The sequence below is a fragment of the Sorex araneus genome, chromosome 4 (genome assembly GCF_027595985.1).
Source record: "Sorex araneus isolate mSorAra2 chromosome 4, mSorAra2.pri, whole genome shotgun sequence".
NCBI lineage: Eukaryota > Metazoa > Chordata > Mammalia > Eulipotyphla > Soricidae > Sorex > Sorex araneus.
In genome coordinates this window covers 14,790,499-14,808,781 of record NC_073305.1, presented here as the reverse complement: position 1 = coordinate 14,808,781, position 18,283 = coordinate 14,790,499, and the positions used below count along the sequence as shown (strand labels likewise).

At 43.3% G+C, this 18,283-nt stretch overlaps 1 protein-coding gene across 1 annotated transcript in view; it reads left to right on the top strand.

Moving 5' to 3' along the window:
• COL6A5 (collagen type VI alpha 5 chain) overlaps positions 1 to 18,283 on the top strand; it is a 95,303-nt gene that overhangs the window by 35,025 nt on the left and 41,995 nt on the right. Inside the window, exons 17-26 of the mRNA XM_055135047.1 lie at positions 3,277 to 3,339; positions 3,999 to 4,064; positions 4,496 to 4,549; positions 9,234 to 9,269; positions 9,770 to 9,832; positions 11,176 to 11,238; positions 13,161 to 13,223; positions 14,738 to 14,800; positions 16,961 to 17,011; positions 17,130 to 17,165. Of these exons, the coding sequence (XP_054991022.1) occupies positions 3,277 to 3,339; positions 3,999 to 4,064; positions 4,496 to 4,549; positions 9,234 to 9,269; positions 9,770 to 9,832; positions 11,176 to 11,238; positions 13,161 to 13,223; positions 14,738 to 14,800; positions 16,961 to 17,011; positions 17,130 to 17,165 (558 nt within the window). The remainder of the gene's footprint in view (positions 1 to 3,276; positions 3,340 to 3,998; positions 4,065 to 4,495; positions 4,550 to 9,233; positions 9,270 to 9,769; positions 9,833 to 11,175; positions 11,239 to 13,160; positions 13,224 to 14,737; positions 14,801 to 16,960; positions 17,012 to 17,129; positions 17,166 to 18,283) is intronic.

The window sequence follows — 18,283 nt, the reverse complement described above, 5'->3', positions numbered from 1 at the left end:
AATTAGATGTATTTTTGTTTGTTCACAATGATTTACAAAGCTGTTGACGACAAAGTTTCAGTCATTCAGCGTTCCAAATCCAAACTAACTAACAGTGTCCGCTCTCCCTCACCAGTCCTCTTACTCCTCACCTCACCTCCTTAGCAAATTCTTTCTCTCTCACAATTTTTAAATTATATTTTGGAGAGCCTGACAAGCTCCCTGTGGCATGTTTGATATGCCAAAAACAGTAACAACAAGTCTCACAATGGAGACGTTACTGGTGCTCGCTCGAGCAAAACAATGAGCGACGGGACGACAGTGATACAGTGATACAGTGATTTTGGATCACATTCTGACACTTGTGTTGACTTATGTGCATTTTTCAAATTTCACCTAAACACCATGGTTTACAAAGTTTTCCATAATATAGTTGGCCATTCAATGTTGCAACTCCAATCCCACCGCCAGAGTGATCTTTCCTCCACCATTGTCCCCATTTTTCCATCCCACCCCCAAGCTTGCCCTCTCAGCAGGCACAAAATAATTTCTTTTGTATTGCTTGTTACAATTAAAAGGCTAGTATCACAGAATACTTCAGTTAAAGAAAAGTTGTGAAATGGTTAACTCTCACCATGCCCGTGCGTCCATTAAGTCCTAGTCTAAGGCCATACTAAGCTGCTTGTTAGTAGTTGAGCCTTCTGTTTATTGAGTTTAGTTGGCTTCTATTTTCCTTTCCCATCTAATTTGGTGAGCTCCTTCTGGAATGTCAGTAGTGTGGAATTTGAAGGTGCTGTGGCCGCACACTTTAGAACTCTGAGGTCTGTAGAACTGGGCATATGAGTTTACACGGCATCTTCTGTGGGATGTGGGTGTAGCTGCTGGAGCCTCTGGAAGTACGAGGTGGGGCAAGGGGAGGCTTCCCACTCCCACTCCAGGATCCCAGAGTTCTCAGCCTGAAAACTCTGGAATTTTCATCAGTTTGGTATTTCTCCGGAGATTAGCCATGAAACAGTGGAGCTGGGTCATTGCTATAGAGGCAGTTATGGTATATGGGTGAGGCTTCAGCAGGGCAGGGATTCAACCTACCCCCTTTTCATCCCCCTTCTCTACCCTCTCTCAAGGGCACTCCGGAGTATTTGTCCAGAGACCAGTGTACTCATGAATTTCAGTGGTTTGGTTTGCATATCTTCTGAAATTTAGTCATGAATCTAAATCTAGGTGAATCTCCCCATTAACAAATCTGTCAAAAACTCCTAGAACTAGACCAATGAATGAGTTTACACATAGTGGCAGTGGGGATGTGGCTGTGTTTGTGGCCGCCGGGGCTTCTGGAAGTATGGGGAAGGATTCTGAGAAGACCCCAGTAACTCTTGTGCTTTTGATGTACTTGTTACCTCACCTCTACATCACTAAATATCCATGACCCTTGACTCATGACCTTATGCTATCTCCAGTCTACCTCTTTATCAAATAAATTTTAATGCCTGTTACATGCCAGGTGACAGGTCATATGCTCGAGAATCAAAGATAAGACACATTAGCCTGGTTCTTAAGGATTCCACAATACAGTTGTGAAGACAGAAATATAAAGAGCTATTAACACCATCTAACATTGACTGTGTTTGGGGCCATATCATCCGCATCTCTGTGAGAACTCAGAGAAATGCCTCTAACTCAGAAAAGAGTTCAGGATGTTTTCCTGGGGGCAAATGATCCCTGAGCTAAGAATGAATCATCATTGGTTAGGCCAAGACATGGAGGAAGGGCATTCTAGACAGAGGAACCAGCAGGAAGATGTGAAAGTTTGGGGGTAATACCAATATTTCTGCCTAGTAGAAGGATTAAAAGTGTAGGAAGAAGGAAATAACATCCAACAGATTGTGAGAAGAGAGGGAAAGCACTAGTAAGCACCTGTGGGAGAATGTGGCTATTAGTCACTATGTTTTGGGGAGCTTTTGTCATATTTATTAAGGGAGAGTTGGGAGGATGAGAATCATTATCAAATTTACCCATTTTAGAAATATTTCTTGGTAGTACCATGGAAGACATGTTAGAGATGACTTTGATGTCAGGCAAACGTGAAAAGGTCTATAATAATCAAGTGGAAAGGGGAATGAATGTTTCAAGTAAGGCAACGGTGCAGAGAGGAGACAGTGATGCTATTTATATATAAGATACTGGTTTGGGCAGGCAGAGTTGAGAAGAGTTGAGTTTTCAGTGACTATGAAAATTCTCTATGAAACTCTGTGATGGCAGGTATGATTATAGATGTCAGAAGTTGCTAAGCAGGATGAGAGTGGATCTGGCCGAGGCATTCATCACCCCATTGATTGCCAGAGTTGATTTGGCTGATCTGGCAGGGTAGGCTGGTGTCCCCTTCCTCCCTCACTCCTCCATGTGTGTCCGTCTTGCAGCTGCATACTCAAACACAAAGGCCTTCCCTGAAAAGAGACAGATCTTTCTTTGGTCAAAAGTATCTGAGAATCTGTGCTTTGTTGCTAGAACCTTCAACAAGCCCTCAAGAAGTTGTTAGTCTGGCTGAAATGTCCAGTCTACTCACTACATGTGATTAATAAATTCAACTTAATTAAGACAAAAACTTCTGTTCCTCATTTGTGCCAATCATGTGCTCAGTGGCCATATTTTGGCCAATGGGTGCATGTTGGACAGTCCAGCCAAAGAGCATTTCAATGGCTGCAGAATATTCCAGAAATCAGCTTTACGCTAGACCATGAGAAAGTTTCCCTTTTCCCTGCCTCACCCTAGACTTAAAACTATTCTCAGCACAGCTTGGGAAGACTGAGAGCACCTGACCAGGAAAGAGGAAGGTGCAATTTATTTATTTGGTTTGGGTGCTTCACCCAGTTGTGCTCAGGCTTTATTTCTGGCTTTGAACTTAAGGAACTCTTTGGGGTGCTAGGGATCAAGCTGGTGTTGGCCACATTCAAAGCATGTTCTATACATATTATCTGTTCCTTTTCTTTTTTTGTTTTTGGTGTTATTTTGGCCACACTCAGTGGTACTTAGGACATACTCCTGGCTCTGTGCTCAGGAATCACTTCTGCAGTGTGGAGACGAAGGTGGTGGGAGGGCTGATCATATATGGTGCCAGGAATTGAACCAGAGTCAGCCACATGCAAGATAAATGCCTTAACCTTTCTAGTGTCTCTCCAGCACCAAGAAAGGGACAAACTTGGATATATTTTCTCTCTCCAACCATACAGGATGCTTTAACACCTTTCAATGCCCTCCTATAAGCTCACTCACAGGCTCATTTCATTATTCTTTTTTCAGGGAAGCCCCGGTTCCAGAGGTCCCCCTGGGGTGCGTGGAGAGAAAGGATTCCCAGGAAATCCAGTAAGTTAGTAGGGCCCTGAGTGGGCTCTGAGCTTTGTTGGGGCACCATAGTTCATAATATCTTTCCCATGTGTCTTCTGCTAACCTGTAGATGGCTACTAGGTGTTCAACAAGGTTTATATATAGATCTGTCTATATCTGAAATGATCACATTGAGATGTAAAACTTAAGCCTAAAATTCCATCTCACTCATCCTTGAGTTGTGGGTAGACCTTGACTTTCCTTGACAGGGAGGAGAGGATGTTCCCATAGGTTGGTTTATTGGCTTCCACTGGTAGGAATGGTTCTATTCTGCAATTTGATTGCTTATTTGTGCAATCTCTTGCAGAGGAATCTTGTTACACCTTTGAGGGTGCAGCATTGCATGTCATGTCCAGGCCAGTTTAGTTGTGAAGTTTCCTGTAGAGTAGGGAAAGCCTCATTGCTTCAGCAAGCATTCTGCTGATCCCCCACATACCACTGACTCCTCCAAACTCAGGGAAGCATGGCTCTTGTTTCCACTGAAATAATTGTGTTTCCATGACGGAGAGTTTTCTCATACTCCTCAGCCCATAACATGTACTTGGACATTGTATCTTCTTTCAAAAATAAAACAAAAAAAACCTATGAATAAAGCTGACATTTCTTGGTTCTGAAATGCATTTTAACTCTTCCTCTAGGGTCAACCAGGAAGAGACAGTCCCATCAAAGGACAAAAGGGTTCCAAAGGAGAACAAGGCAGACAGGTAATTGGATTCCTTTTCCACATGCAAGTTGACGAAGTCTTGTCTTGATCTGAGGCTCTCATAACTTAAGTGATGAAGTAAAATGGATTACTGTTCTATGTTTGAGAAAAAAGAAACTTTTAATCAGTCTCTATTTAAAGGAGCTCTATATCCTCAGAAATAGTCTGCAGAGGTCCCCTTTCTCTGGTCACTTGTTGCATTTCTCTGAGGATGATTTATGGGAAGCTGCATGGTACTCTACCCTAATGCTCCTGAGTACCCCTGAGTGGAATATGGTTATTATTTAGCCCTGGCATTAATATGAGGAAAGATTATAGCATGACGTATTTGTTCTGCTGCTTTGCTAGTGCTGAAAGTGTGATGCTGATTCCTTTGATAATTTATTCAGAAGCTTTGACCTTATGATTTTGGGGAAATGATTGTATTTCTAGGGTAGAACCGGCCAGAAAGGGGCAAAAGGCAGTCCGAATTCCAGAGGAATCAGGGTAAGTATGTCCATGGCACTGATTTCTCCTCCCCACCACTTAGACACGCCACAGAGATTTCAGAATATGTTTCGCCTCAGAGTTGGTAATCCAGGACTCATGTATCCGTACTGATGTAGGATCCTGTGCATTGTAGGGTGTTAGCAGCATCTGTGGTGCCTGCCCTCAACCAGCAGGGACATTTGAACACATCTACAGACACTGCCGCGTGTCTGTAGGGACAAATGGGGGTGGAAACAGTATTGTTCCTGGTTGAAAACCACTATGTTACAGATCATTACACCTTCTAGAAGTTTTGAGAGTGTTCAGAGAAAGGAAGTGGTTGTAAAAAGAAAAAAAAAGCTTCCTCCAATAGTCTAGCACTTCTGAACTTTGTAAAACTATGGTGATCGGGGTAAACCTATTCTCTGTCTCTCTGCTATGTTGCCTATAAGGAAGAAGAATCCTGGGTAACTTCTTCATGAATGAAAATATGCAACTAAGTTCAAGTCAGTGGCAGTTGTGAGTTCCTGGGATAACTTTCTAGCATCCTATGTGCTGTCAAGCTTAACACAGGGCAACTGGGTGTCCCTTTGTTTTAGGGAACAACCAAAAAGTCTCTTCCCTCTTCATGGAACGTAGCACTGTAGCGCTGTCATCCTTGTTCATCGATTTGCTTGAGTGGGCACCAGTAACGTCTCCATTGTGAGACTTGTTGTTACTGTTTTTGGCATACCTAGTATGCCACGGGGAGCTCACCAAGCTCTGCTGTGTGGGCAAAATACTTTTGGGAGCTTGCTGGGCTCTCCAAGAGGGATGGAGGAATCAAACCCGGGTCGGCCACGTTCAAGGCAAATCCCTACCTGCTGTGCTGTGAGACAACATAATTATTATGTGTTAGAAATCCTTTGATTACACATCTGAAAACTAATCATCAATTTGTTTGAGCGGGCACCAGTGACTCTCTCATTGAGAGACTTATTGTTACTGTTTTTGGCATATCCAATATGCACAGGTAGCTTGCAGGGCTCTGCCACGTGGGCTCGATACTCTCAGTAGCTTGCCGGGCTCTCTGAGAGGGGCGGAGGAAACTTGGGTCAGCCGGGTGAAAGGCGATTGCCCAACTGCTGTGCTATCAAGTAAATTATTTAAAAAGAATTATAGATGCTGTCCTCAACTTGGTCCTGAGTTTTGTTCAAGAGGAAACAGCAAACATTTGGCTTTCTCTTCTGCACATATTCACTTGGAATCTTCTCATGCCTTTGAAGGCAGTAGGTGATTTTGTCTCTCTCTGGAATAGATAGTGAAGAAATGTCTTAACTCCTCTTTACTATGTTTATTATGAATCATAATTCTTAAGAGATAAGTTCTACAAACTAGTGACTTAGACTTTCTCTCTCCTTCTCCTGCTTCTGGTAAAATTCTTTGGGAGCTGGCCCTCTTCCCCACATGAGGGAATTAAAATTAATCAGAGGAAGAAGGAAGAATAACCAGATGAGCTAAATGCTATAAATTTTAAAGATAAATCTGTGTTTTTTGGCTTAAGAGAATAGCATACTTTTACTTGGAAGTTGTTCTATAGCTGTTTCATCAATCAGGCACTTTTTAAAAAGAGTAGCCCAGGACAGAGTAGGGGATTAATACGAGATAAGACCAACCGATCATTAGTCATCACTCACTTCTTTGTCTCTCCCAGGCTCTCAGCCACGCCTTCCCATCTCCTCCTCTGTCACCTATTATCTTCTGCATCAAACAAGGCACTGGGGATAAAAAATAATAGCAAGTTTTTCTAGCCTCTGAGGAAGTAAAGGTCAGAATTCTTTTTGAGGATCAGTGAATCTGAAGGATTGACACATTCTAAAAACATGACAAAACCTATGTTGTGTTCTATATAGCAGAATTTTAGTTCTTGTAAGTGAATTGTTGTGCCAGCTGTTGCCAAAAACATACCCCCTCAAAGGGTCCATAGACTGAAAGCCAGAACTCTTGAAAACATCTCTGGGGTCTTTGCATTTTTGTCTCCCATGAGGAACGTATTTACCCTCTGGAGCTTCTGTTTTGTTCCATACCCTGATCACATCATTTCTAAGTATGATCCTCATAAAATACAAGACAGATACAACTTTCCTGTCACTTCACAGGTAAGAAAAATCAGGACACTTAGGGCACCTGGCCCAGGATCAGGGTGGCTAGTAAATGGTGGAACTGGGTTTAAACTCAGATGGTTCCCTCTAGAGTCTGAACATCCCTGTGCCATGCTCACCAAAGAGCCAATGCCATCAGGATTTACATGGAGAGGTTGGCTTCATTGTTAGTGCCTGACTCCTAACAAGGTGTCCCTGGCCCATGTGATCTAGTGCCTGAGCAGGGGACATATTGGTTTCAGGAGCACAATGACTCAATAGTTGTGTATCTTGAGAATTGGTCACCATAAGTCTCCATCACGTCTGCTGCACCCTTACTTTTAAATCACGAGAAAATTGTGACATTGGGAAACTGGCTGATAAATTCCTCATTGCTCGGCTGAGTCTATAGAAACTGTTAGTCCCCTCAAGATACAAGCAACCGACAAGTTGCAGCTGACAAGCTTCTCCCTCGGGAGTATGCACGTTTTTCCAAAGCAGAGTATCTGAACAAAGGGCAGAAGAATTTCAGTAGAACTTTTCAGCCAAACTGCAGGAGGTAATATTTGGTCACGTAGTTTCTTTGTAAAAAAATAACTTCAGAAAGACAACAAGGCTCTGAGGCATTGATAGGGTCACCTTTTGGGAGTGAATGAGTGAAAAGAAAATGGGGAGAGAGCACACACGTTTCTGGGGCTTGTGCTTTGCGTGTGTAAGACAGCAGTTCCACAGTTCAATCTGCCACACCATATGACCCCCCCCATACAGTGGTCACAGCCCTGGAGGCCCCCAGCACCTGCTGGACGTGATGCTGGATCCCCCCCACCCCCATGTCCTTCCAGTACCTCAAGGAGCACTGCATTCTTGGGCCCTCACATGGGGCCATGGGACCAGGCAGCCTGACTATCTACCTTCAGGATAGATAGATATTCAGACACTTGAACATTGCTTGGGGTCCTATTTTTTTTGTTGTTGTATGTGTCTGTTTTGTGTCTAAAATAACCATACGTTGTTTAGCACAACACGGAAGAGATCAATGGTTGACATATTCCCTTACATCTGTCAGAGAGGCAGGGGAAGGTCTGAGCACAGGTTTTACTGTTAGCTGTTTCAGGAAGGAGTTAGGATCTGGGCTCTAGATCATCTTTAGAAAGAGACCATAGCCCCGTGCCGGCTGAGGACAGAAAATATCCTTCTTTCTCAGTTTTTTTCCCTTGTCGGGTGGCGTGGCATTAGCCATATTATGAGGACTATTAAGCAGTCACGAACTTGGTGGCAGGGGAAGGAGAAAAAAAAAAGAGTTATGTACTTGGAACAGCAGGGCTTCATATCTCTGCATTCTCAGCAATGGAAAACTAATTATCAAATGCTTCCTTGGCAGTAGGGCTGTCTTTTTTGGGGGGAAACTCCAACAACATTAGTGAGTTTTGTGTTGAAGTATCGAATGTAATCAAGGTAAAGAGAAAATGAAGTGAAATTTATCAGTTATGCAGGCGGGGGTGGGAAGGCGTGGGGTGGGAGGTATACTGGGGTTTTTGGTGGTGGAATATGGGCACTGGTGAAGGGATGGGTGTTTGAGTATTGTATAACTAAGACATAAGCCTGAGAACTTTGTAACTTTCCACATGGTGATTCAATAAAATAAATTTAAAAAAAGAAAATTAAAAGAAAGAGGTTGTCACCAGAAAGGCCACTGGATGGCGACGATGAGTTGGATGCCTGCATCCACCTCTGGATAGGTACTTGTGAATTTCCCTCCACCTTCAGCCATCAGATAAACCTGATGGCTCAACTGGCAATGAATTGGACAGACCCCATCATCCGCATTCTCCACAAGAGGAAGTCCGTGGAAACAAAACACGTAACGGGCCTTCATGAAAGCATTATCTCTAACAATTTTTTTAACTCTCCCCTAGGATGTTTATCAGGGCCTGGGACAGAGAGAGGGCCAGGAGTGAGTGGTCCAGCTTGTTCTCACACAAAAGGCCTCCAACCAGCAGACATTGGTTTTGTGGGACGAGCACAGAGAGAGACAGAGGAGATGGTCTTCTGGGTGGCTGCAGTCTCCAAACAGCCTCCCAAGTCACTGTCACAGGCCCTGGTGCTGGGTCTATGGTGACTTTCCAAATGTTTCTTTAGTTGTCCCCCCAAATATGAGGCATCAGTGAGAGAGGAAGGGATAGATGTGAGTCCAGGGGTGTTTGGGGAGGGCAGGATGGGGTGTTGGCTTTAGGGTCACACTGGGCGAAGCTCAGGGGATGAACCAAGGTGGTGCTTGGGGAACCATATAGGATGCCGGGGATAAAATCCGGGTTGACTGCATGCCAGGTAAACACCCTACCCACTGGACTATCCCTCCAGCCCCTGTAAATACAGGTTTTATTGCTGTTATTTTAGGAAGGAGAAGTTTACAGTGTGTAGAAACTTGGCTTTTGAACATTGAGAGGGAAGCCATTTCTGTTGCTGCCTCAGCTCCCCCCTGCCTCCCCCACACATGGATCTGAAAGGAGAGTGAATGACATGCCCAGAGGACCCTCCCTCCTGTCTCCTGTACGCTCACACCTTTGCCTTTTCTGTTCCAGGGAAGGGAAGGCCAAAGGGGGAGCCCAGGTGCCCAGGTAAGGTCCTGTACTTCCTGTCCTTTGTGGGAGGTGGGCTCACAAGGAGATATTCCCATGCAGAGAGCATTGAAAAGGAAGGAGCACTTGGCAGGTTGCTGTAGGAAGTGAAGTTGGAGCGTGATGGAGAAGAAATACACAGATCCCTCAGGTTGGCAGCCAGGAACAGGCTGGCCTGATAGAAGTAAGCCTCTTCCTGGACACTGGGACAGGAATACCTGTGTGATCCCAACTGCGTTGGCCCATATATAAAGCAGAGGCATCCTGGACAGCGAGGCAGTGAGAATCTGAGAGATCAACTCTGTATCCCCAAGAGAAACAATTTATTTTTTATGCATTTTTTTAGCAGTGAGGAAGAAGCAAAATTCAAGGCAAAGTAGAGGATAAGCCAGGCAAAATAGTGCCCGTGTACTTTGTTCTATAATACTGAGTTCTAGAAAGAGAAACCCTACATGGAAATTATGTGAAGAAAATACTTACACTGAAAACTTGTACTTCAGGGGGAGCCAGGAAATCCTGGACCGAAAGGGGAACTCGGAGCTGAAGGATTACAAGGCCCACAGGTGTGTTGGAACAATTCACAAATATTAAAACTGAAGCTGCGTTATTCAAATGGGAGTATTGCAGACACTTTCATATGAAAGTAAAAAACAGTGAAAGTTCTTGTTTGTCTATTTGTTTTTTTCTTAATCTACTCTGCTCACCTCTTTACTCTCTCTGAAATCTTATATTTCCCACTGTGGGTGGGTGCTTAGGACCCACCCATCAAACCCTTGTCTACAATGGCAAATCAGTGAGAGCAGAAAGGCAAGCTCTCATGCTTACCAGGAACTGGGTCCACAGGACTGGGTAATACTAATTAATAATCAATTAGTAGTCAGGAATTATTAAAACCTAATGTTATATAAGAAATCAACACCAGGATCAACAAATCAGTTTTCTCACAGAGAGCCTCATGAAAGAAATCTAGGAATTCGCCACTCATTAATTTAGCCTACAGCTGATTCCACAGGGAATAATAGTATACCAGGAACTCCACTTGTGGGGCCTTATGTCAGCTCTTAGCCCTTCTTGGTCATTCCATTAATGACAGGAATTCTCTACCATATCAAAAAGATGCTGGGGTGATGCCCAGAGAATGACTCTAACATGTGGGTAGTCATTTTAAGGAGTCTAATAATAAGAGGAATTTGGGATTATTTTAGGAGTTCAGTGGTCCCTGAACCAAGCCACCGGCCAACAGATCCTCTTAATGGGGTCACCCAGGGGATCATCTTAGCTCTGAACTTAGGCTTTGGTGAGAGATCATGGCATTATCTCTACTCAGAGAGAATCCATTTGGTGCCTGGGCGGTGAGCAGCCCAGGGGCTCCACTCACCTTCTGTACCCGGAATCCTTTGCCACCGGGGCTTTGGAATCTAGAAATATTACTTGCATGTCTGTTTTTCCCCCTCTGTGTGCAATAATCAGGCATTTGATAGTAAGTATGACAGAAAAATGTTAAATTCTTTCAATGAGGGTTGGTGGTTAAAAATACCCATTCGTGCTTCATTGGAGGGACGTTGCTCTGTCTTACCCATAGTTAAATACTTTGAGCCAGGTAGCCTGTAAAGGAATGCATCTGGCCACAGTGGATGTCTTACCTCATCTTGCAGTGGGTCTTATTCCTGTTCTTGTCCCTTTCTTGTTTCTCCCCAGCTGAAAGGGTGAAGGTGTGACACTCCTGTGGGGGATCTTTCTGTAAGATCTGTGCCACTGAGCCTGGGTCTCCTCTCAATTCCTTGTCTAACATCATACTTTAGTCTGAGTTAGTTAAATCGCCTGAAGGGTTAGGCCACTGCTTTTCTAGTGGGTTGGGTATTTTAAAACATTTTTCAGTGAAGGAAGTTTTCTTTTCTTACCAAAGGGAATCCGTGGACCTCCTGGAAGGAAAGGAGAGAAGGGAGCCCACGGACATAAAGGGCCTCAGGTGAGTACCAAGAACACCAGTCAGCGGTCACCAATCTCAGTGTCCTCTCCCCTCCAAATATCTCTGCAGGGAGCATTTCAGCTTTAGATTAACTGAAGATAAAATTGTAACACGGCTCAGATTCCTTGTAAATTGCTTAAATAGTTTTCTTCTTTACTGGGATTGTACTGGGAAAAGCACAGACCCATTTCACTGAAGAAAACATTCGGAAAAATCAACCAATCCTTCCCAAACCTTTCAAAACCTGATACATTGGTTTTTTTTTATATAATTAACAATCATCACTTTATTCTTGGGCTGGAGTGATAGCACAGTGGTAGGGTGTTCGCCTTTCCACGCGGTTGACCCATGTTCGATTCCTCTGCCCCTCTCAGAGATCCCGGCAAGCTACTGAGAGTATCAAGCCCACACTGCAGAGCCTGGCAAGCTACCCATGGCATATTGTATATGCCAAAAACAGTAACAATAAGTCTCAAAATAAGATACATTACTGGTGCCCACTCAAACAAATTGATGAGCAATGGGATGACAGTGACACTTTATTCTTGCTACAACATTCTCTAGGAAAAGGTACTACAGCAATCTAGAATAAAGCAAATCTTTAACCCAAGTACGTAATATCACTGTATGACTGTATCACTGTCATTGCTTTGCTCATCGATTTGCTCAAGTGGGCACCAGTAATGTCTCCATTGTGAGACTTGTTGTTACCATTTTTTGCATATCGAATACCACCAAGGGGTAGCTTGCCAGGCTCTGCCATGAGGGCAGGATACTCTTGGTAGCTTGCCAGGGTCTCCGAGAGGGATGAAGGAATCAAACCCGGGTCGGCCACATGCAAGGCAAACAAATGCCCTACACACTGTGCTATCACTCCAGCCCCAAGTACATAATATAAACCTTGAAATACTCATAGTTGATCACAATAATTTCCAGGAAAATTTCAAATTCTATCAGGACTGGAATTTGAGGTAGTAGAAACAGGATTGAGGAATTAAAAATATATATATTATCCTCAAATTCTATCAGGACTGAATTTGAGGTAGTAGAAACAGGATTGAGAAATTAAAAAATATATATATTATCCTCAAGTTGTGTAAAATACAGAAGATTTTAATACCTTTGAAAGGCATGGGAACATATTTTCTGAATAGAAGATACTTCAAAGTTAATTTAACTATACTAGAGGTATAAGGATTATAGAAGAGCCCTGTGGTTAAATCTCTGTCCTCTATGGCTTATTCATTCATCAATGAAGCTTATTTTGTTTTATCTTTTAAAATTTTTTTTCTATGTCCCATTGACTTAAGTGTTTGAAATTGATACCTCCAAGATCTCTCACTTCAAAACGTGTCTCTTGACTTCAGCTTTAATCCCTTTTTTGGGGGAATCTGTTGGGTTCCCGAGTTTCTGAGAATGGCCAATGAGACAGTAGATGGTGAGAGATTCATAAAACTGTGGTGGGTCTCTTCAGTGCTTCTGCTTAGACAATGGGACCTTAAAAGGAATCCATAATCTTTCTAGCATGGTAGAAATGTTTTGGCCCGTCTTCAGTCAAGGACACTAAATCAGTCTCTCTTACCTTTTTTTCTTTCTGGATGACCCTGGGCATAGGAGCAGCAATGACAGGACACAGTGCCATACTCACACAGGAGGGCATCGTCCCTCACTCAACCATTCAGCAGCAGTGGGTCCAAATCCTGTTTATCACTAGGTCGTGTGTGGGTGAGTGATGTCCCTCCAGACATCTACTGAGGGCTGCAGCCTGAGTCTTCTGATTTCAGCCCAGATGTCTCTCAGTCCTGAGAGCCTGCACATCTTGCAAAAGAAGTGAACTGTGAACTGTGAGGCAAGATAATGAAGAAAATCAGAAGGAATCCGAATTGTGCAGCACCGAATTCTCATCTCCCATTTTCTTTTAGGGTCCTCCTGGCTCTGCGGGGCTGAAAGGAAGCATTGGAAGTCCTGGAGCTTTGGGGAAAAAAGTAAGTGTGATTTCTTACAGATTTCAAATGCAGAGAGTGAAGATGAGCACCAGTCTTTTCTTGATTTCTCTTGATTGAGTCCAGACACTATTAGCCGCCCACCAGCTTTCTGTTACTACCTCCTTTTCCTTCCATTGAGCCGGTTTCCAGCTGCTCCTGGCTCTGAAAAGGCCTTGAATCAGTAGGAGAGGCAGTCCTGACCCACCGTGAATCAGCTGAACAGTCTCTTCACTGGCTGCTCTCAGAAATGCAAAAAAGACTGCGCCTGGTGGTCAGAATTGAAACCTGTTCGTATGTGTAGTTCTCAAAGTCGCCATCACTGGCGTGACTGTTGGGAACTGTCAGAGAAAACTCAGCCTTTTAGAGTTTCCCTCCTCTGCCTGAAACCCTCCAATGGTTCCTCTTCCAGGCCACTGAAACTGATCCCTGTACAAACACAGTGTCCAGGCTTAGAAAGGTCCATGTTTTAGTGCTCTGCAATCATCACCTTATAAAGTCTTAAATTTTTTGTCTTTTTTTTTTAATTGAATCACTGTGAGATATAGTTACAAGCTTTCATGTTGGAGTTATAATCACACAATGATCAAACACCCATCCCTGCACCAGTGCACATTCCCCATCACCAATCTCCCCAGTATACCCCCTCTTTCCCCCCTCCCCCTGCCTCCATGGCAGACAATTTCCCCCATACTCTCTCTCTACTTGGGGGCATTACAATTTACAGTACAGATACTGAGAGGTTGCCATGATTGGTCCTTTATAAAGTTCTAATATTTGAGGAAGGGAACTGTGCCATGATTTTTACACTGAGTCCCACAAATTACGTAGCTGATCTTAATTTCTCTCTGAGCCACAGGAAAGCCTCCAACCTTTGAAGTAGTTTCTAAGGCCCTTTGCTGTTGGACCATATTTTATTTGAAGGTTTTGTTGCCCTTCTTCCTCCTACATGCCCCAGGCTTCTGGCCAGTGCCTTCCCTCCGCTGGCATCCTTCTCCCTGCCACCCTGTTCTTCTGGCTCAGGACAGCTCACCCTGGAGCTCAGCATCCCTGCATATCACTCTCAGGCACCTACCTCTTGGACCCTGCTCTTGGGTCCCATAACACCCTGAACTTTATCACATGCTTATAATTGCCCATACAATGGTCCCTCTTTCTAATCTGACTATGTTTGGTCATGATAAAAATATATCATGTTCAACAGTTTATTTTCCAGGATCATGAAACACTACCTGGGGAAATGAATCCACTTTCCCTGCAGTGAATTCCCCCCCCCCCGCCCCGCCCCACCTTTTGTCCTCTCTAACACTGGGAAAGCTGTCTTGCCTCCATCCCTAGCTGTGCCCACGCCTTTCTGTTATGGACAGACCCATCTTTGTTTCCTACCTTTCGACTCCGTACAGAGCATCAAGCACTCTTTATATCTCGTGCCTTCTCCTCTAGTAGACAGAACTTCCTGGGGGCGTCCATCAGGTCTGACTTTTTGGAACTGAAGCTCTTCTTGTCTCACTCACTAGGGAGAACCTGGAGCTCTTGGAAGTCCAGGGCCATTGGGACAAATGGGACAACGAGGAAAACAGGTAGGGGATGTTAGGGCCCTTCTCCTTTCCCAATGTTCCAGATGCTCTATCCTAAGGTAGCCGGAGGGGGCTGTCATACCTTCTAACTAGGCGCCTGCAGGAAAGTATGGGGCATTCCGCTCCATGCAGATCTTGCTCTGTAGCTAGTCTGTTCAAGTGAGGGAGGGAAAGGGCCTGCAGAGAGGATTGTGGGTAAAGTTGAGCAAGGTCTTTTGATGTTGTAACAACCATACGGTTGCTTGCCTTTCAGCTGAGGTCAGCAGTGCCCAGTTTCCACTCTTTGCAGAACTCACAGGAGAAAGTAGAAGACAGGGAAAAAGAATAGAGAAATGGGGCTTCTGTTTGGGTGATTTGGGCAGCACCAGGTTCTCAGTTCATAGAGGAGCCCATAAAGAGATTAAAAACAGTTTTTTTTTAATGCCTTTAAATATTTTTATGCACAGTAGCACTGTAAAAAAATTACCAGGCATGAAACAGTGAAAAATAGGGATGGAAAGAAAAAAACAATAGTCCCACTAAATTAAAGTGCTTATTATTAACAAACATCTTGGAGATTTGTTCGAGCAGGCACCAGTAACATCTCTCATTGAGAGACTTATTGTTTCTGTTTTTGGCATATCCAGTACGCACCGGTAGCTTGCCAGGCTCTTCCGTGCGGGCTCCATACTCTGAGTAGCTTCCCGGGCTCTCTGAGAGGGGCGGAGGAATCAAACACGGGTTGGCCGCGTGAAAGGCGAACGCCCAACCGCTGTGCTATCGCTCCAGCCCATCTTGGAGATACAAAGACAAAAAAAAAAAAGAAAAAAGTCACTTTATTTTTCTTCTGAGCAACATGTCATGAGCATATTTTTATACTATTGCTCTTTCTTTCCAATATGATCTTTTCAAGATTGATATTTTTATTGAGGTGACACTGACCGACACTGACCAGACCTTAATATTCTCTTAACAATTTCAAAATACTGAATGAATATATGGACTTTAAAGTTAATTTGACCAATATCTTGTTATTGGATATTAAAGGTTTTTTTCTGGTCTTTTTTAAAATTTTTTTGGCTGTAGGGGATAGGGAGGTCTAAATAGCACAGCAAAGGGCATTTTGGTATCTTAATTCCATTTTCATACAAGTCAAAATTAATTTTCACATAGAATTTTTTTTTCTTTTTGGGTCACACCCAGCGATGCTCAAGGGTTGCTCCTGGCTCTGCACTTGGGAATTACTCCTGGCAGTGCCCGAGGGACCATATGGGATGCTGGGACTCAAACCCAAGTTGGCTACATGCAAGGCAAACAGCCTACCCGATGTGCTCGCTCCAGCCCCACATAGAAATTTTTATATATTATATAATGTATTGTGATACTTGTTGTAACTGTTTTTGGCATATGGGTACTTTGCTAGGCTTTTCTGTGCAGGCAGGATACTCTCAGTAGCTTGCCTGGCTCCCCAAGAGGAACAGAGGAATTGAACCCGGGTCTGCCACATGCAAGGCAAACGCCCTACCCTGGTGCCCGCTCAAGCAAATTGATGAACAAGGGGACGACAGTGCTACATAATATATAACATGGCTGGGGAAAATATTTAATGAACGGTTTTGAATTCCATTGCTAAGTGGCTTTAGGAGGATTCATATGCTGTGTGCACTTACATATTCTGAGGGAGTACTTAGTTCAGGTCATTCACACCAACAACGGGCATTACCACTTTCTGATTTTTATCTTTACAGTTTTGCTTAAAAAAAAAACTAGTATCTCATTATTTCAAATGGCATTTCCTTAGTTACTAGTGAGGATGAGCATTTTTCCTCATGTCTGTTGGCCATTTATAATTCTTCTTTAGGATTTCTTATCCACCTGTTTTGGATCAACTTCAAATTTTCCAGGCAGTTTCCTGCCACTGACCCCACAGGTCTTAAATAACCAAAAATCCCTCTGCCTCCTAAATTGTTTGCAGAATAGTGTTGGCAAGAAATACCAGGGCATATCCCAGGAAATGGGGAAAACCAACCACATGCTTGCTCCTGGAATTCCAAATGTTCCCACCCACAGATGGGTTTCTCCCCCTGGCAGTCCCTAGACTTTCTCTCCTGATACATTAATCTCCCCAGGGATTACCATTAATTTTCACTTTTGAGGAATTGAAAAGAACTGATATATTCACAGGGAGATGATGGCATCCCACGTTATGGTCAGATGGGCCGAAAAGGAATCAAGGTAAATATGAAAATCAATCACTTGTTTTAGTTCAAATCTAAAGAATACAAGAATTAATGACCGTACTGTAGAAAGGATGTGTTGATTTTAATTTTTTTTTCTCTGCTAAAACTAACAGGGCCCAAGAGGATTCTCTGGAGAGATGGGAGAAAAGGTATTGTGCTCCTGATCTTTTTTTGAAATGACCAGAGGCTGGATCATCTATTTGAGATTAAGCTATAGATCCGAATGAAAAGGAATCCTTCCACCACCCCAACAACAATAAAATGTGAAGAAAGGATCATATTAATTTCTGATGCTTGGAAGGTCCCAGGAATCTTTCTGGATTTCTCTGTTTAGGTGGTCAGACTTAGCTGTGACTGTCAGTTCTTTCTCACCATTTTTCACCTGAATCTTTGCAGCATCCTTTTCATTTGTCTCCTACTTCCATCTTCTCCCTTCTTTGGTTAATCCCAAACACTATTTTATGTCACCCAAAAACTTATTTGATTATTTTTCCCCCAAAGCATAGCCCCATCATGTTACTTAGTGATCATATATCTACCAGAATTCCTCATTGCCTACTCGATTGAAATCCAAGCGATGCAAATGTACATCGCTTCTATTTCAACCAGAGTAGTTCCTGTGGCACCTGATTTATACCCTGAAATTCTGTAAGGAGATTTTCTTTGAAAATGATAAAAAAGGCTTCTATCCAGAACAATACCTTCCATAAAGTTGGTACTCAAAATACAAAAAATGGGTAGGGCCAGAGAGAGTACAGGAAGTAAGGTGCCTACCTTGCAAGCTCTGAGTACCAAGTAGAGTGAACTTGATCACAGAGCCAGCAGTAGTTCCTGAGCTCATTCAGGTGTAGCCAACTCCCAGAAGGTATTAAAAATGTTTTCAATGGAACATCTGTTAAGCAGAGTAAATCATTTACAGGAAAATAGGTGATTTGTAAATCTTAGAAGTTCTTTTGTTTGGGGAGACATACATAGTAGTATTCAGAGGCAACTCCTGGTTGTGCTCTGGGGCCATTCCTGACAATGCTTGAGGAGGTCCACGCAGTGGGATAAAAACCCTGACCTACAGCATGCAGAACATATACTCAGCCTATTGAGCTATATCTCCAGCCCTTCGCTGTTTTGCATGATGAGCTACCCAAAAGCTATTTTCCTGCCTTTTGTAGAATAGAAAAAACACACAATAGCTACAGCAATGACTATCAGGATACAAGTTGTTTTCATTGGAGAATGCCACTAATATTACTTTCTCACCAAATACCTTTTT